Source organism: Rhea pennata, chromosome 20 (assembly GCF_028389875.1).
Source record: "Rhea pennata isolate bPtePen1 chromosome 20, bPtePen1.pri, whole genome shotgun sequence".
NCBI classification, from domain to species: domain Eukaryota; kingdom Metazoa; phylum Chordata; class Aves; order Rheiformes; family Rheidae; genus Rhea; species Rhea pennata.
Window position 1 is genome coordinate 3,271,046 of NC_084682.1, and position 20,146 is coordinate 3,291,191.

Here is a 20,146-nt window from a genome sequence, read left to right on the forward strand (position 1 = left end):
TAAAGGCATAAGGGTCCTGTCGAGACCTGGCCTTGCCAGGGACCTGCTCAGTGGCCTTGGGGGAGCTCCTTAAACGACAGTGTTCCAGCTGTTCTCTAGTGGAAGCAGTAAAACTCTTTCTTATTTCAATGCTGACAATTCATTTTGCCTAAGGTAAGGGTTTGGCCCTGTAACTGTGTTTTATATCTCCCCCACCCCCCAGCCCATGGTAGCTTAATTAATAAGTAGCAAGGGAAGTTTCCAAAGCAGTTCCTGACGTTCCGTGGTACCATAGTCTAACGGTAGCCCTGGAACCTCCCTTGAACCCAAACATTGCCGTCACTCTCGTTTCGTGTCAGAATCTGTCCCTCGCTGTTTGTGAAACACTCTAAGATGCTTTCAGGGATGTTGTTATTACAGCAGGCTGTGTACATGTTATTAGATGCAATTCTAATAAACTGAATGTTAACACAGTAAGATTTGCTACAAAACGTGTCAGAAGAAGGTCATCACTTCTCTATAATTCCCCAAGGAGAAGCCGTTTTACAGCATCTGCGTACAGAGAGGACTTACATTGCTGACATGGAAACATATAAATGTCGCAAATACACTAATTTCTGCAAAGCAGTTGGGAAGGGCAAATGCCTCATGCCGACAAGCGCGGTGTGCTGCTTTGCAGGGCCTTTGGACGGCAGCGGGCTGCTGGCACGACCAGGACATTCTTGCTTCCGCAGGCTCAAGCTGGCGCGGTGTGCTGCGTGCCCTGCGTCGAGGCTCGGGGGGAGGTAGAAGTCATCTTTCGAGGGCTTAGATCCTCTTCCCAAACACGCAGCGAAAGCCTAGTATTTGCAAGTGAGATTTATTTATCCTGTGTGCAAGTACTTATTAGACAGTAGCTTGGAACTGGAGTGTGCATTATCTCATAGTGAGGTAAGACAAATAAATTACAAGTTAGAGGCCCGGAGTGGGATTAGTGATGCACCTTAGGAAAATATTTTGGTTTCTGTTTATATGTCAGCTGGGCAGTGAAATGTTTCATCTGGAAAAGGTGATATGAGACTAGAGAAATATTTGCTCTTATAATGCAAAAAATATTTCGGTTTCATTCTTAACTAGTTGCTAGTGATAGAAACCAAATTTCACAGTTCTGGAGCTTAGATGGCTGCTCAGCCAGTTTCCTCCTTTCTTGAGCTTGTCCCAAATCCCTTTATGCAAACTTTCTGCTAGTTAATAAGAAACCATTGCTTTATCTCCCCCTGTTTGTGGGCATTGCTTTGTGCAGATGTTGCTGAGCAGAGAGCGGTTGTTCTTCCGGCAGGACTCCTTTCCGAAGTGCAGCACGATGCTCTGTCTTGGTGGACTCCTCCTGCCCGCCCTCGCGCGCAGTGAAGGCGTACTAGGGATGCTAGATAAGGTTTTACTGCAGTGTGTTGTGCCAAATTCATTCCTGCTGTGCAGCTCCGCTGAGGCCGATCTCTGGTGGGGAGGCCTTCGCCCCTCCCTTGCCGAGAGGTTAAAACACAGTATCCCTGACAGTTCAGCTGTGCAGGAATTATACCCGGGATGAACTCGCCTTTCCAAGCATTACGGTCGCTGTTTCTATTACACAAGAAGGAGTCTCCTATTACAGTTTGAGTGATATATTAGTATATAGCACAGTTCCAATGTTTTTTCAACACTAAGTTTTTTTAATTCAAATGAAACAATCAAAATTAAATTCCTTGGCTCAGACAGTTACCACTAATTCTCAAGCAATATGACAAATCCGCACTTGTGTCTCAAAGTGTAATATAAGATCTTAGTTATCCAGAAAACCCTGATGAATTGTCAGATCTTTCCTTACTTGTGGGTAAATATGAGCCCTTTATAATCCATTACGTGTCCTTTGTCCGTCTATATATGTGCATTTGCGCATGCCACAAGATTGATAATAAGCATGATAAATCTTGCTGTTTTCTTAAGGGAAGTAACAATATATTATTCAAGTTCCTCCAGTGGAATTGGCATGTTTCTGCTTGTGAAGTGGTGTTACTAAGACAGGGTATGGCTGCAAGCCCTTTTCAATGAGTGAAGAAATTACTTGGCATGGAAATACAATGCAAATAAAAAGTAGCATATACTATCGCAGAAATACAAAATGTGTCCTCATAGCTAAAGAGGAGGGACGTAGTCCTGGGTGCATCTCATGCAGCTTGTCCTAGTGAAGCCAGTACAAAGATTTGCTCGAGTGTGTTTAACTCTGAGCATCACAAAATGACAAGTTTTATCGAGATGAGACAAAGACCTGTCTGAAAAGCCCTCATTGGTGTTTAAAGGAATTCATCGTGTGTCTGCATTGCCTAGGCACTGTTGAAAATCTTGGTCATCATCTTATTTGAAGCTTAACTAAGTCCTAGTTCTTTGGAGAGTGGGAAATTTTATTTGGAGAAAAAAGTCACTGGATTTTCTAATTTTAACCGGGACTGAGAATTATAAGTATGTGAATACCACAAGAAAACATTTCCAACTCTGCAAAAACTAAAAAGTGCTGAAGATCCGTTGTGAATCCTTTTTTAATGAAATTTCCAGACCTAGAGGGTAAAAGGACCTCAGGTGAAGTTTCTGATGCACAGAATCATGCCTGCTAGAATATATCCCCCCCGAACTGCCTCGGAGAGCCCAAGCAGTTGTTCAGAACTGTCTGTTTTTCAGAATATTCTATTTTACACCAAGATTAAATGTAAAGAAATGTTAATCCCTAGGTGGGGCTTGGGGCTGATTATGGTGTTCCTCATTTTTTCCAGGCATTCTGATTTTGAAAAGATGTAAAGAGTTGAAATACATACAGATCTTAATATTCAAGGGGAAATAACATTTTCTTGGTAATTACTTTTATTATGAAGAGGCATTTAGTTTTAAAAGTCACAATAGCATCTATTTATGCTGTAGTTCCCATCTCTTTTTGCTTTTTGATTGCTAAAAAAATTACTAATTGCTAAATAGCCCAGTTTTGCAAAAATGTATTTATATCTTCATTTTATTTTTTATTTCACCATATTCTTTAAGTTGTAGTTGAGTTTTGAAGTTACTTAAGTGGTACCTTCATTGTCTAACCTCTTAATTCAATTAACAGTTAGCTATCTAGTTGTAGCCAAGTAACGTACAAAACAAATGCAGATGGGGAAAATATAAGGACTCATTCAAAAGATAATAAAAAGGTAAAAACAACAATCTGGGACATGTTCTTAGATCCTTCATTTGCTGTAAGCTGATTTACACCACAGTAGCACTTGGTCAGTTCTCTTCCTCTTCCTCCTCCTGCTCCTTCTCCCTTACCGAACTTAGTGCTAAGGGATGAAGATCAGAGGAGGGAAGGGGCTTCTGCCCCTTTGCAGAGCGGTATTTTCCGTGCCCGCGGGGAGGTGCGGGAGCCCCTCGGGGCGGGCTGAGGGCGCTGGAGCCAGCGCGCCCGCGCGTGCGCTGTCGGCTCCTGGCGCTGCTCTTCGGCGCGGGGTGACGAAGACCTGTGCTGCTTGTACTGCGAAACTGCAGCATAAATTTCCCTGAGGACACCAAACGCAGATTGTTTGCATTTCATCTTTTAAGTCCTGCTTTGTATAGATGTCACATCCTGCCTCCGGTTTTGAAACCGTCCCGTTTCCCTCTCCCGTGTCCTTTTCCTAACCTCCGGGCCCCCAGGAACGCCGGCAGCGTGGCCGCGTCCGCGGGCTCTGCGTCGCGCGCTGCCCTCAGCCGCGCCGCGTTGGCCGCCGGGGCTTGGTGGCTCCTGCCCGGTGGGTGACACACGGGTCCCTCCTTTGGCAGCGAGGGGTATTAGCAGCACGCTGGCGCGAGACCACGGTTTTGGTGGCGTATAACAGAGTTGCAGGGAGCATTCGAGGCAAAGGCAGAGTTTAATAAATATACTTAATCATTTATGTTTTGACCTTAACCCAGGCTCAGACATAAAAAGCTGCAAGTTGAAAACGTACTTTGTCAAGGCTCCTTGGCCGATGCTGCGGGGAAGCGGGGCAGCCGAGCGCTGAGGAAAGGCAGATCCTTCGGAAAGGAGAGCGAAAGGTCAGGCCTAATCCAAAAGGACAAGCAGTGTATGTCTGTGTGTATATTGGGTTTCACATATGAAATCCAGTCATGATAAATCTGATGGCTTTAGAAACATCTACTTTGATTAATGAAAACATAGTTCCCATAGACCGTGGGTTTCATACTTCAAAGTTCTCCTGGATTTAGAACTTTAGGTTTTGCTTATTCATATAACATGCAGGAAACTATTTTTAAATGAATAAGGGACTTCAAAAAAAAAAAAAAAAAAGGCAAACGTTTCAACATCCACGGTACAGATAGGCTGGATAATCAGGAGCAAAATTAACAAACAGACGTTTTATTATGCATTTTACAATAATGTTTACATTCCTTTCTTTATATTTGTTTTTCCTTGAAAAGATTTATGTATTTATAAAAATACCGCACTGTTCCAGCTCTGAAAATTGCAGCGGCGCTCACGTTGGAGAGGCTCCCGGCGGCGGCCGTCGCCGCGCGGCTGTTAACCCCTCGCGCGGGGTTTGAGGAAGCGGGTTCCTCGGGGGCTGCGGGGCGGCGGCGGCCGAGCCGGGCCCCGGAGCCCCACGGAGCCCCGCGGAGCCCCGCGGAGCCCCGCGGAGCCGGCGGCCGCGGCCTCTCCGCCGAGCGGGCCGGGGCAGCGTCCCCGCGCCCGCCCGCCCGCCCGCCCCGGCCCCGCTGCTGCGCGGCCAGGCTTCGCCCGCGCCTGAGCCTCCGTCAGCCTTAACGGCGGAGGAATGAACAGTATTTATCCCCGTAGCGTGCCAGGGAGAAGGGACACGGGGAGCTCGCTTCTCCTGAAGCGCCGAGGGGGTTTTGCTGCCTGCGGGCCGGGGCACCCCGGCTGAACGGCCTCCATTAATTAAACACACTCGCAGGATGCAGAGCTGGTGAGTAATGTCCTGTTTATAGCGTAACTGGCCGATTCTGGAAAAAAAGAAGCTCCGTGGGAGGGAAGATGACAGGGAAGTAGAGCTGCTTTCGAGTGCTGCAGCTCCTGCAGCCTCCCCGAAGGCGCTGGCTGACGCTCCTGCGCGGATTCGCGGGCGCTGCGCGGAGCGGGACCGCCGCCTGCCCCGCGGGAACGGCGCGTGCGTCCGGCAGGACCCGCGGAGCGTGCAGCTGAGCGCGGACGCCTGTTTAAAAGTCAGACGTAGGGCAGGTCGGGGAAGAGCCCGTTTTCTCCACGGTAAACGCAGGAATTTGCGCAGGTCCCCGTTCAAGCAAGTACTAAGCGCTGCTGTTTTGCGGCATTCCCCCCGGAGTAACAAAGTTATGGCACGCATGCGAGTTGGCAAACCCTGTAGGAAAGTTCAGCCGTTAGTACCGAAACAGAGTACGCTAGAATTTGACTCGTGACTTTGGGCAAGGAATTTCCATGCACCCGTCGCTGGCGCGCCCGTGGGCTCCTCTTCTGGCCGAGGCTTTTTTGGGCAGCTCGGTCACGCTTGCTGCTGTTGCCGGTCCAGGATGGACAGGACTCCCGTCCGAGACCCCTCGTGCTCGGTAATGGGCCGGCAAAGGCAGCGGCGGGGCGAGGCGAAGCCGTGCCCCTCCTCGGAGCCGGCCGTTGGCAGCGAGCGCGCGGCCGGCGAGCCAGACCCCGCGGCTTTCATGGGAAGGATGCATCTTTTATGGCTTAGAGTTGGCAGGTCATTTCCGGTCCTATTTACTCTGGTTTTTTGCTCACATGTATGTTGCAATATGCAAGGTGAGGCTCAAAACTGTCAAGCCCTTTAATAGAACCATTACTGTATTTTTGGAGAACGTACTCTTTTTGATTTACTGTTCCTTAGAAGACAGGAAATGGAGCTACTTGATTTCATATTTTAAACAAAGCCGTCCAGAGGTTTAATGAAAAAAATTTCCCCTGGCTTTTGAATTAAAGGGCTATGGTGAAAGATTTAGCTTAGCTATTTTGACTTAGAAAAATAACATACTAGAAGCATTAAAATATTTTGTAAAAGTACTTTTTAGTACTAGATTTTTCAGAGAAGAAAATAAGCTGCTCTGGTTTTCTTGGGCTTTGGTTGGTAGAGTGAACTGTGAAATGAAAGGATGTTTCCAAGGTTCTTTTTTTTTAAAAAAACCCCTTTCTGTAGAATTTAATTTATTTTCCTTTTATATTAAAAGCCTTGAAACAATTGCAATATTAAAGACAAATCCTGTGCTTATAAGCAAGGTAATTTCGTATGAGTAATAACAGAAGCCTATACCATTAATAAAATGCGAGAAACATTAAGCAGAAAGATGTAGAGCCTAATTCTGCTCTGTCCTGCAGCGGTGTGAGTAAAGGGCAGTTCTCACTGTGAGGCGAATGTTAGTGGAAGGACAGAAGTGTGAGATCTCTGTCAGGAGAAAATTAAAGTTTCAATAGGAAAATTCTGCCTGTAGAGCACGATTACCGTGGGGCGTTTGGTGCAGCAGCAAGCTGAACGTGCTGGAACTGCAGAACAAAGCACTTTCACCCTAGATGTTGAAGCCAAAGTTTCTGCTTGTTCAGTTTGGTTGGATTTGAAGTTGTTTTTTATTTATAGTGCAGTGAATTTGGGATGATGTTTGGGCATCGTACAAAGGAGGCTGATGGTCTTAATTTCCACCTAGTTTCATCTTCAGTAAGGAAGAGGAGGAGGAAATTTTCTGCTCAGTTGAAAGCACCGAACCATAGGATGAAATATTAACATAGGTTTAGTCAATGGGATTTTTTTCAGTGATTTTAATGAGGTATCACCAGGATTTCACTACTCATTGCTTGGCTAAAATAACACCAGTTTGCTTCTTTCTTGAGTTGTTTCTAAATTAATTCCTCCTTTTAGATGGAATCTATTCCACTGCCAGAGAAGTTATGCCATGTATTTGGTATAGCAGAAAGGCTAGTTTTCACACATCACAGTCCTGTATTTGTGGCTGTCAGTAAGATTTCAGCAGTTTGTCAGTGAACACAGCCGCCGAAGTCTGCCTTCTCTCAAGCAGTCAGTAATCCTTTGAATCAGCGGGAGGCTTTCGCTTGCCTCACTGGCAGTGCAGCCAGGTCCGGACTGGGGCTTTTCTGGTTTCTGAGGGCAGGATGCTACGCTGAGATTTATTTGTAAACTTCGCTCTGGCCAGCGATGAGAAATTTGATACGTTATCAACTGAGATACTGGGATTGAGAAAGGGAGAGCAAAGCAGCCAGAAAAAGAGATTACAATTTAATAAATAGCAAAGATATGGTTAGCTGCTATCAGTTTAACTTTAATACCATTAGCTCGTGTCCCGTTGGTAATGATGTATGTAGGACAAAGCACCCAAAGGCTCCTGGGGAATAACCAGCCCATCTGTGATTTCATGCACTTCACAGAAGAATTTTCCAAGGCATAAAAACATCCAAGACTTAATTCTGCCTTGAGAAAATTATTTTACTTTGATACATCTGCTGTCTGTTGTCAATGGCAAGAAGAACGGGAAGGTCTGTGACAACTGGTCTTGGTTTTCCTGAAACAGCTTTTTCACACTGGAAACAGGCAGAGCTAGTGGTTTGGGGTTTTCAGAATGAAATGACCTCTCTGTTTTAAGCAAGGCTCTTATTTTATACTCCCACATCCTGTATGCTCATCTTTATGTGGACCCAATTTAATAAATGTGTATATTAAAATAAGGCCAAGTTTCTGGAGCCCGGTACCACCTGGAGCGCAGGAGAGCGTGCAGACCTCCTTTGCCCTCACCGCTTGCTGCTCAAAGGCGAAGGGACTGTCCGAGTGGTGCAGTTGTGGCTGGTGAATCACAGCTAGATGCATAGACACGAAACGTATTGCCAGTGGTGGACACGTAACATGGAAAAGGAGTGAAAAGGGAGGAAAGATAAAACTAGAGCTTCCCCAGCCTTTAAGTTTTTTACAAGAAAGCTTTCTGTGCAGTTAATCCCTCGAACCTGCATGTGCATTAACACTTGCACCTCACACGTTGCTGCTAAGAACTTCTGGCAGCTCTTGGCCCTGATTGCCGAGGTAATGCTACACTTGTCTCCTTTGCTCTCACTCAAGTATCTCTGGAACCAGAGACCGGCACTCTATGAAGTTTCTCATTGTACACGTATGCAGTCATCTTGGCAGAGCTTCAAAAACCATTTGCCTTATTATTCATATGTCTGCTTATAGGAGCAGAAATGCTCCCATTTCTCACTTTCAAAATAAGAGCAGACACGAGTAAAGAGCAGATTTCTCATCCGCGTTCTCTGGCACAGCAGCGAACGAGCACGGGAGCTTGCCAGCGCTGCCCGCTGCCACTCCAGCTTTTTTGGATTGTGTTTTAAAAGCTATCCAGGTACTAAAACAGTCCCATCAAAAATGACTGAAATCAGTGGAGTCTTGTCAGAGTGGAAGCTGAGCAAGGGTCTCAGGGCCTCATGAAACCACATAAGGAGGAGCTGTAAAAAAAGAAGCTTTAAACAAGGCCACATCTTGCTTGTCCTCCTGCAGTTAGGAAAGCTGACAACATAGAAATGTTGTGGAGACTTAAATGTAATAGAAGTTACTTGGCCTTGCTGCATTTTCTCAATCAAGCTCCAGGAAGCCTTCCTTTAAAACAAACTAGTGGACTGGAGTAACCTTATAAATCCAAAGACCCATTAGAAAGTTGAAATATTTGGTCAGTCCTGCTCGAGGTTCGAACTGGGATTCATCCAGAGTTCAAGTGCATGTATCACATAAGAGCCATGGGCCCGTTTTGTAGAGGTCCATTTTAGTGTTGATGGTTTTCTAGTGCCAGGAGTCTACTCTGCGGCCAGGCAGAGAGATAAATCAAAGTTGTGTGCGCTGATGAAATTCAGGAGCCAGAAGTCACCATGGCAGCCCATATAAATCCCTGAATGCCAGCCCTTGTGCTTTTGTCCATGCCATTAGAGTTCAAAATTATCTGCCCCTCTTTGCTGATGTATGGATTAACCGGCTGCCCGAGTGTTTACTAACGGTTATCACCCGGTACTTTGGCCGTTATCAGAGGAAGGGACGCCTGCCGCGGGGCTTGGTCTCTCACCCTTTCTATTACCACCTGTCATTGGCAGAGAGTGTGCTGTGAAGCTGTACAGTCACAGCGCACAAGTGTAGATAGTTTCTGACGGCTGATCAAAGGGGAAAACCAAAGGCCTGATAACAAGGACGTGTTTCATGTACTTTTAACTTTGAGAAACATTGGCATTTGCATTTTTTCCCCTCTCTAGGCTGGCAGAAACCAGGCACAATAAACGCTGCATATTCAGTTACCTAATAGTTGAGTAAATGGTATGTGCTTGAAGCAACAAGCATAACTGTAATCTTGTTCCAAGTGGGAATGATTTAAGTAAGCCTTCACAGAAGACTTACTGTATAATAAAGTAGAATAATTTTATTTTTTACTTTGAAGTGATCTTGAATTCAGAATCTAATTTTTGCATTCAACAGAACATTGTCTACTATTTTGAATTAGGAAATAACTACAAGTTACAGAGTTGTATGTATCTTCTGTAGGTACACTCACTCTGTCATAAGAGGCAGCATCTTCAGTAAAGCACTGTTGATGAAAGAAACTCTTAGCTCAAATTTGACCTAAAATTTAACTGTGCAGGAACACAGAAAATCCTCATATAACCTAGACTGAAAGAAAGGCTCACTTTTTTCATTCTGTAGACATATTGAATATGCAAAATAGAAAGCAAGCAATCTGTTCCTCATCAAGGTATCACACTGCTGGACTTTTCTACACAAGAATGTGACAGGGACAGTAGCTCAAGTTTGTGGCCATTAGCAAAGATGAAGTGACTTGGCTGTTTCCCTTGTCCGAGATGAGAAGGGAGAAGAGTGTGAAAGAGCAACCCAGTGAAAAACAAGTCAACTTCAAAAATAATTTCTAGTTGTCTAGGATGTACTTAATAACATACATACATTTTTAAAGCAGTGCAGCTCCTGATTCTGTTGCTCTTTACCTTGGTGTCATTAGGCTGATTTTAGCAGCACTACGCCTGATTCTCACTACTCGCTGATACTGTGAGAGCAGAATTGGGTCTGTATTTTCTATGTAATGCTTTTGCTTACAACTGCTTGGTCGAGCAATTCAGTTCTTAGGGCTCTGCTTGCTCCTAGTATGCTATTAATGTCAACATTTGAATTAATGTGCTGAAATTAGCTTTTCAGAACTCAAAATGCAAGGGCTTCTTTCTTTCAAATTAACCATTGCAATAAATTATATATGTGGAAGAAGTTTGGTCCTGAGGTCTACCAGACATCTCCCGTTTGTTTGTTAAAGGTGCCTTTGACCGGAGCGTGACCTTGCTGGAGGTGTGTGGGAGCTGGCCCGAGAACTTCGGTCTCCGCCACATGTCTTCCATGGAGCACACTGAAGAGGGCCTTCGAGAACGCCTGGCTGATGCGATGTGTGAATCTCCCAGCAGGGACATAGTGGGATCAGGAACAGGTACAAAGAAGAGGTGTGATCAGAGATCACGTACATCTCACCCAATGATGATTTTTGTTTTTAAACTAGCTGAAGTTTTGCTTCCCCTTTTCTCAGCCTGCTTCCTCTGTGATTGATTAACTTCTGTGGGGGTCTCACCTCATGCAAGAAAGATGATGTATAAAAAGAACATGTTGTTAGATCACGTAGATTTAGTTTGAGAAGCCTCAAGTTACTTGAAGAAAAACACTGATATTTGAAGCTTCCTTAGTGTATTGCTCTGATAAGGACTCTCCTCCCCCATCACCAGCTCAAGAGTACCCTAGTCTTTGTGCCAATTTTTGCCCATACCCACACTGTTCAAAATAACGTCATCATCACACACATCCTAATTTCGTGTCCTAAATAGAGCCACTGTGAAGTGCTGGTTCTTTAATCCAAATTAATCCATCTTCATCAGTGTCCATTATATTGATAAATTATATCATCTGTTTAAATAAATGGAATGGCACGTCAGAGATTATGCTGCTTAGAAGGGGCTCAGTGGTAGGAAATGTTCAGAAATGTTGAAGCGCAGTTATTGTGGTTTTATAGTCTCCATTAATTTTGACTTATTTTAAAAATACCCACTAGTAAAAGGGCTAGGTCCATCTTTGATCCATGCACCATTTGTTTTGTGACCAGCAACTAGTAGTAATGGTAGCTTCTAACATCAGCTGCCCACTCGCTTATCACAGTTTTGGCAAGTTGCCTGGGAAGAAAAAAAGAGCAAGCTTTAGCAGTAATGTATGGGTATACCAACCTATTGACATTATAGAAAGGCTTCAGAGAGTGGAAACTGTCTCTTCTTTGTCAGCTGTTGCCTTCATGTATTGCTTAGGGGGTTGTATTGCATGGAGCTCTCCCTACTCTTCACTGCTCTACTGGAGAAGACATGAGGGCTCTCCCACTAGGATTTGTCACCCTTGCTTAGCAGATTGGTCACTACTGAGCATGTAACCCACAGCAGGCCATCATACTGCTGCCACCTCCTGCAGTTTGGGGAAGGAGGAGGCCGAGAATAAACAGAGTTTAAGCTGCTGTATGTAGGTGCAAATAGCAGTAACCAAGCTGCTGAGTGGTGCAGAAGCAACTTTCATATTCCCAACTGCTATTGTTTCAGCCTGTCTGTCCTTCGATTTGCTAGTGCTTAACAAAGATGGACTCAAGGGATGTTTTAAGATTTGGTTGTTGACAGAAGGAGGTTGGCTGAACATTAAGTATGGATCACAGTTACAGATTTGGTGCCAATTCTCACCGTCTCGTTGCCTCGGACAAGACGCTTAACTTGCCTGTGACTCAGGTGCTCCATCACTGCAATAAGGATAGAGATGCCTCATCTTGGTGGTGTGGAATTTAATCAGGTCATGTTTTCAAAGCCCTGTGAAGAGGGAAAAATGGGCTGTGAAGATGGAAAAACATCCATCCATCCATCCATCCAAAAAACATGTTGTTACTTACTGACCCACAGTATGATCAGGATTAACTTTGGGATGATGTCCACTTCCAAGTGATGTGTCAGCACCTCACAGGCAGTGTACTTTAGGGGAGATGTCAGTGGAATACCCTCTCTGAAAGCTAAAGCCATCTAAATATGCCAGGATAAGATGACTGAATGTCCCGAAGACTTTATATTGTATTATATTGTAAACCAGAAACTTTTTCAGGGACAGAGGGCTAGATTTGCCTTCCATGTTAACGAGTACAACCTAGCTGGTATCAGTGAGTGACAGGTTCTTTGACATAAGATTAGGTTCACAATAGTCAAGGTCCATCAATATAAAGACAAAACAGAGCTATTTACAAAGAGATGCCATCACTGAGCTAAAGTTTATCCAGAGAGAAGACTTCCCCCTGCTCTTTTACTCCAGATACATAATGTTCATAGGGAGTATGAAAGATACACCCGTTCAAAGTGGCAAACCTAAGCACCATCGTGCAGTAGTGAGTGACATGAGCATTAACCCAGCTCACCTAATCCTGCTACTCTATTGTCACTATTGCTATTGCACTCTGTGTTTTTCTGCCTATCCTAGGATCCTTGCTATCACTAACATTTTTTTCTCAGGATTTGGGCATGTGATGATTTGATGCAGCAGAGAAAACCTATTGATAAGGCTGTGAACTCCCATGCCCTTTCTACTTTCATCCCCTAACTACTCTTGAACTGTTCTTCTTACCAGATAGCCATAAAAAGTACTGTGCTGCTCAGATGATGCCTGGAAAGCTCCACTTGCCTAGGAGGTAGGCGAGCACTAGTTACAGCATGGGTGGTTCCACTCGAGGCGGGCTGCCAGCCAGCCACTTGTCAGTGTGGGTCATGTCAAAGCACTAGCAGCTGGCTGCTGGTTAATAAATAAAAACAGAAAAATTTGGAGGACCATTGCCCCTGCTTCAAAGATGAGGTGTCTTTGTTGGTTCCTAATACATAGGATTGTTTTAACTTCCTCCAAACATCTTAATCAACTCAGGCTGAACTGAATGGATTTTTGAAAAACGCAGTTTTCTAGCCTGTCTTTTTCTTTCTTGGAGTCTTTTCTGCCCACTCACCTCAGTGAAATGATAGTAAAGACCTCAGCAGAGAGGGCACCATAAATTTGCTTGTTGGTAGTTGGTCTCTATTGGTACTAGTTCCCAACACAGTATTTGTATTTCTGCATTGGTCTCAAAATTAGGTAATTTATAAACATTCTTCTACTACTCCTAAAATGACTTATTTTAAGTTGAAGTTATGCATATCATTAACCCTTGTTTGTACTCCTTGAATTCTCTTCAGACAGTGCTTAACACATTTTACAGAAATTTAATGAAAACTACAAAGTCTCACTTGAACTAAAGCATAAAATAACAAAAACTTTGAGTGCTGAATGTGAATATATGTGCCTGCATGGTGCTCAGGTCCACTACGTGGACAAAGAAAAAATGGGAAATAGGATGGATAGTGAGACATTATCAAGTGTGCAACTGGTCCTGACACACACTTAATGGCAAGAGATAAATAGATTCTTTTAATGCTTTAACTGTTAGGACATAGCTGGCACATGGATTTATATAGTATTCAGGGCTGATATGCTACAGTAGTGCAGAGGAAGTGCATGCTCATAATACACAGATCATTTTGGGAAGCAGATATTAACAGTTTTTCCCCGTTTTACTGAAAACAGTGTTAGCAGTGCCTCACTGCTTCAGTAGCCCTAGCTCCTGTCCATCACAGAGAGCACTGTGAGGAGCTCTGTAGGAAACATCACACTAGAGGACATTAAAACCATGAGGAACAGATTTGCATTTGCAGGGGAGAGGAGTCGGATGGCCTAATGAGTCTTTTCCGTCTATGACTCCGGCTAGTTGCCAAGGGCTGTCGGACGGTGGACAGGAGAAGAACCAGGTCTGGAAAAGGACCCCCCCAAAAATCTACTTTGCTTGTGACCTAAATGATAACTCCAGTCGTACAGCTAGTTGAGTTGATTGGGAAACCAGCTATTCTCCTTGTTATCCAATTATCCAGACAACCCATGTCTATCTTAAGTGGAGTCTGCTGTACATAAGCTGTCAGCCTCGATACACATTTAATTCCAAAGAAGGCGTAAATTGGCAAAGATGCAAAAAGATGGTTTTGCTGTTTCAATTTCTGTCAAACTCGAACTGAAAAAAAAAAAATGAAGAGCTGCTCACAAAATGTTAGTGGTCAGTAACCTGTTTTGCTTGCAAAGCTTTGTTTTGCAGCAGCCACAATATTTACATTTGCAGTTTAGTTTCTGAGTATGTGCCGTGGCTTCACATTGCATTCTCAAAAAAAAAAAAAAAAAAAAGAAAGAAAAAAAACCCTAGTATTTTGATTTATGAAACTGTACTTCCAGGAAATAAATTTCTTTGACAATATTTCGCTCAAACTTACCATACAACAATCGCCAGCCTAGGTTAGAGTTCTTTCTTTCCAATTAACTATAATCAGTAAAACCTCTGATTTATGCAGTCCATCAATAAGTACATTTCTTAAGCTTCCCAAAGCATTTGGGTCATCTCTAGGCATAAAATTGAAAATTAGCCTGTAGTAGGAGACCAAGCCTTTACAGTGTAGTTGACGATCTGTGCTCAGATGTAATCGAGGAAGACACTTCCTGTGACAATCCCAGGTTTCTGTGCAGTGAGAGTTCAATACGCTGAATGCCGTGAGACAGCTGCCCCTTGCGCTCCCCCACCTTAACTCCGGGCTGTGGAGGGTGTCAGAAATCACGATGTTCACGTGGTTGGACTCTGTAGAGGTAAATCATGGTGGGGTTGATGCATATCCCAGGTATCCAGATTCTTTAGCCCCCCACCCTGGTCGTGTCCAGTAGGATGTACATGGGCTCGAGAGAAAACCGGTGGATCTGTCATGGAGAGGCTACTAACTGCAGGGCAGCAGAAGTGAACGTGATCTGGCAGTGCTGTTCGTCTGCCGTGCTAGGAGGAAAGGTATGCCCAGCGCCGGGGGGTTCGTCCCAACCTCTCCTTCCTTCTTTAGCACAAAAGGTTTAATGTATATTAAATCTAGGTGCATCTCTGCTGTAGACTTTCATGACTTAACCAAAAAAGTACCATTCTTTACATCTTTACATAGACAGCGCGGTGCCAAGGAGTGCATTAATTGCTTAGAGGACTTAAGCAAAACACAGGTTTCCAAGGGAAAGTTGTGAATTTATAGTATAAATAAGTATGAAGTAAATTAGACTGTTAAATGAAGTTTCAAGGGTCTTTAAGAGTCACTGTTTTTTCAAATGCTTGAGTGAGAAGAGCATGCATTTGCTGCTGTTATTTTAACATGGTTTTATTATTAATTTCTCACATGCAAAATAAGTAAGTATTTGGTTAATTTTGTCAGGATAGGCAATGCTGCAAACTTCCTTAGTAATGTGTGTGATGCTGCCACTGTCAGACACCTGGTTCTGCTGCTAGATCGATGGAGTGCCGTAGGAGTCAATGTGACTTTAGAGATGCAGAGCCTGGCTTACTGTTCTGTTCAGTTTGTGGTTCCAGTTCATGCTTGTCTGCTGTGTCTTCTCTGTTACAATTTGTTTGGCTGCCTGAATGTTGTAGTTGTATCTAATTTATTTTGACAAATAATACCCAATCCACATTTCTGCAGTGTTTTACAAGTGTTGGAACTATTCCATAGTCATATAAGAGTAAGATTTTTCTTTGTGGCCGTATATTCTTTTTTTTTTTTTTTTTTAATTCATCGTGAAGTTCAGTACCATATGTTAGCTTAGTTTACACTTTAGTTTATGGAACAAAATAACATTTTTCTCTACCAGTCTTGCATCAGGAATACATTGAACTTCCATTTAAAACCTGTATTGAAACAGTACAGAACATCCCCCAAATTTTGCATCTTAGAAGCAGTGCCAGTAGTTCTGCAGAGGGAAAGGTTTAAGTATGGCACCAACATGGTCAAGAAAATCCACAAGATTTGAAGATTTATTATAGAATTTAAAGGGAGGTGGTTTAAGCCCATTATAATGTGAGCAGAGTTTCAGGTAAAGAAAAAAAAAAGCAGCACGTCTCATTTTCTTTCAAAATTCCTACAAAACTCCGACTCTGTTGTAAACCAACTTTGCAGAGTTAACGAGAGGTGCGGCGAGGCGCAGAGTCAGCAGAGAGCTGCGCATGGCCCTCCTCAGAAATGCTCCAGACTCCTCCCAAATTTCAGGAACAAACCTGTAATGCGATGAATGAAGCTCGTATTTTGAAACAAGCTCTTTAATGTGATTAATGGAACGTGAGTAAGTGGAGCTAATTTGACGTGCTGGTGGAGACCGGCCCCTAGTGCAACGTGGCTCTGCGTTGCAGGACGGTCGGGAAGCTGACCTCCCTCCGAAGGCGCGCGCTCCATCTGGCTCTCAGATGCTTACAGTGGCTTCAACCAAACTCAGGGCTTGACACCTCTGAGCTTTGCAAGGGGAAGTTTTTGAAACGTTTATGTAAAATTTGTGGCCTGGGTCTAGATCTGAAGTTCATGACAAGAAGTGAAGTCACACGCTTTATTGCATGCCTGGTTCAGGTCAGAAGGGTGTTCATCTGCCTGCAAGGAGGAAGGAATGGTCCCTCTGATCCCGGCACAGGAAAAACCTTCTGATGCTGGGTTTTTTCCAAAAGAGAAAATGCCTGTCATCAGAAGCTGTGCTGAGAGATGAGCAGCCACCAGTACAGAAAAGTATCTGTACATTTGGTTTCAAGAATAGGATTAGCCCTATGTAGAGATAGAGTTTGAATCAGTGCCTTTCCTTCCTTCCTCTTCCTTTTAATTCTACTAAGATGATTCCCCCGCCCTCCCCCCAGTTTACCTTAATTCTAACTGGGACATGGGATCTGGGAATGCAGCAACACAGAGCAATTGATTTTCCCTCTGAAGAGCATTTCTGCAATAAGGTTTCTGCATAGGTTCAATGCCGACTCAGCTTGGGCAGCAAGCACGCTGGCATATCAAATAGCACCAATGCTAAAAGCAGCCTTTGAACTTTTGGAATATTCATCCCAGGGTCAGAGATTAAATTACCCCTTAAATAAGTCTCAGAGCTCAATGCAGTTCTTCCTACAAAAGGCTTATTACAATGAGACTCTTTTAAAAGAAATGAAATTTCAAGGGTCTTTAAGAGCCACCATTTTTTAAAGTGCTGAATGAGAAGAGCATGCACAGGCTGGTGTTGTTTTAACATGTTCTTATTAGTGATTTTTCCATGCAACACGCAGCAGGGTAACTCTTCCAGGCACTTTTGTAGCACTCCCTGGGGATGGGGCTGCAGCGCTGCCCTCCCCGGAGCCGGCGCTGGCAGTGCAAGGGGCGATGATGGGCGGCAGCAGCACCCGTGGGGTCGCTTTCCCGAGCACCGCGCTGAGCCCGCACCCCGACGTGTGCTACCCGCCACAGATCGACAGCTATGACCGAGCTTTCCAAAAATGTCTGGGTTTTTTATTTCCAGGCTCTGTCACGGCAGAGCCGAGCTGCCTTCGTGCTCAGGTGCCATGCACGTTCCTCCCAGGGCACGCGCACATGCCGAGGGCATTAAACACCTAAACGCCGTAACGTGGGCTTCTCCTCTGCGCCCTGCCGCGCCTCCCCGCGGGCTGCCCTCGAGCCGGCCCGGCGCCGAGCTTCCAGGGCCAGCGAGCGCTTTCTCAACTCTCTAATTATTTCCCAGGCCGCCGGTCTTGGCTCTTGTCCACTTGTCAACCTGGGCCGGGGAGGGCGGCGGAGCAGGGCGCAGCGCTGCCAAGTGGGTCGCCTCCGCCTCGGCCCTGCGGGGCGGTGCGCAGAGCGCCAGGAGCAGCGCCGGGATTTTTTTGGTGGAGTTTTTCCTGGGTCAGGCATGGTTGGGGGGGGGGTGAATGAATGCTGATACTACAAATGGCTCTGGTGTGAACTGAGGTTCCTTGTTTGCGGAAAAAGTCTGCTGACGTCTCTAAAGAGAGTGCTGATACCCAGAGACAGCTCTGACTCTATGCATTTGATAAGAATTTGGGCAACTGTGTTTATTTATAACCAGTTTTGGTTTGGGGAGATTCCTTTTAATTTTCTTATTATTAAACCATTTTTTTTTTAAGAAATATTTTATTTTTGATACAGACACAGCCGGTGACGTAGCAGTAAAAAACACCACCACAAAGAGGCACATGGCTTTGAAATGTTTTGGTATGTAACATAACTGTTTTGTTGTCAAGTCTTTACTTTTGCACAAAGAATATTTCTTCTAGTTTTAAAAGTAATCCCTTTGTCAGATTTCACTGGGGTTACATACATAGTGTGGCCATAGACGAACAAAACAAAAAATATCCGAGTGTTTCAAATCATTTCACAAATAACATTGTTCTATTTCTCTCTTTAAATGAACAAGAGTTTCTTTGATTTTTTTAAGTCAAATTTAGGATTCTGCTGTTCAGAGCAGAGAGGTCACAAGGCCCTAATGTATTTAGCATTGACTGCCCTCTCTTGTAGTGCGTCTATTAGTCAGTAATTTGATTTGTACCTATTCATTTGCAGTCCCTGCAGGAGCTCTGAGCTGGCCCCAAGTATAATTGGTGCTGTCTCTATTTTTACATCATTAGATTAGCCCCGACTCCTGGCCACTTGTTGTCTGCGCTTGTCTGTCCATTTATACAACCTAATGTAACACAAAATTCATTACTGATCACATTACTTTCAACTCTGAAGCCAGCTTTGTGATAAACATTTTCTTAACCCTTTCTTGCCAGCACACAGACCTAGGGGATAAATGCGCTTTCCCTTTGCAGGAAAAATCAATATCATAATAAAACAAAGTGCAGTCACATTTCTAGATTTGTCATTCCTCCTGGAGAAAGAAATGGGAAAAAACATATATGAGATGACTAAATGATGTCTGCATCTAGGCATCTCAGGCTGGAGGATGTGAAATGTGCTCAGCAGTGTCCTTTCTGCTAGAGTATAAAGAAGTGACACGAGATAGGGCCAGCACTCAATTTGAAACTTAATTTCTTACTCATTGTTCTGCAAGTGTTTTAGCTCTTCTGTGCAGGCTCTAATCAGGTTATGACATTATTGGAACTGGACATTTTTCTTCCAGGGCTTTGTGTCAAGGTAGTTAACAGAGAAACGATTCCCTTTCTCCTTAGAGATTTGTTATTGTGTTGGATTTTTTTTGTTGTTATTTTTTCCCTAATGATTAAGCAAATTAATTCTGCTACTGCAGTCCTCCAGCACTTCCCGGGAAAATGTAAAACTCCATTCTGCTGGGCTTGGCTTTGCTCACGTTTGATTGTTTCACTGAGTACCCTGTAAAGCGTTAAGCTTTTTGCATTGCTGAGGCTTTTGCTATTGATTTCAGTGGGAACAAGAAGAGAGCTGTGGTAGGTATTCATTTAGGCCTGATTCTGCAAAGGGCTGAGCATCTTTACAGCTCCTTGGTTTGCAGTATCAACCCTATGAAGTGATTCTTGCTGCTCAAGGCATGTGTTTTGGTACACACAAAAGCTGTTGATTTTTAACAGTTTTCTAAAATAATTTTCTATTTGTACAGCTTGGCTTGGAAATCTGGTATTTAGGGCTTTCTAAATGTTTGGAAACGTTTCTTCATGTTTATTAAATCTTCCCTTTAAAAGTCAAAGATCTGAAGAACGCCCCACACAGCCCGGTCCTGCGCTGAGCAGGGTGCAGGAGACTAGACAGCTGTATAGGACTTGCCCATCTCTAATTTCTTTGATTACTGAGTTATTCCTTTTAGGAGTCTTTGTGTGATATTTTGACGTAAGATGTAACTCACGTTATGGCAAGCATCTGTCTCTTAGTAAGAGCCCTCGTCTACCAGCATGTGAGGCAGGAGCGCTACCTTCACCGCGGTTCCGTGAGCCTGTTTCAGCTGCGGAGGCGACGGCGTTGCCCACGGCAGAGCTCGGACGAAACGGTTCCTCCTCCTCCTCACACACCCGCCCGGCACAGGGACCCCTGCAGCGGGGCGCTGGGGGTATTTGGCTGGTTTTTGCAGCAGGGCTCTTGGGTGCAGCCGCCAGGTGCGGGCCAGGGCCGGCTCCCAGAGCCGGGCTTGGCCGTGGGAGGGCACGAGGGCTCCGATCGGCTCGGCTGCTCCCTTGCTTTGCGCCACGGCCCCTCTCTCTCTGCCTCAGTTTTGCCATCTGGACAGTGGAGATACCA

The 20,146-nt window shown here is 44.5% G+C and overlaps 1 protein-coding gene across 7 annotated transcripts in view; it reads left to right on the forward strand.

Moving 5' to 3' along the window:
* The window catches only part of BCAS3 (BCAS3 microtubule associated cell migration factor), a 372,839-nt gene that overhangs the window by 336,515 nt on the left and 16,178 nt on the right, over positions 1 to 20,146 (forward strand). For 3 of the 7 annotated variants that reach the window (XM_062592657.1, XM_062592658.1, XM_062592664.1), the window contains 2 exons: positions 10,297 to 10,464; positions 18,086 to 18,151. In XM_062592657.1, coding sequence (XP_062448641.1) covers positions 10,297 to 10,464; positions 18,086 to 18,151 — 234 coding nt within the window. Of the gene's footprint in view, positions 1 to 10,296; positions 10,478 to 18,085; positions 18,152 to 20,146 lie in introns of all 7 variants that reach the window. The other 4 variants (XM_062592659.1, XM_062592661.1, XR_009960449.1 and 1 more) reach the window with 3 other exon arrangements.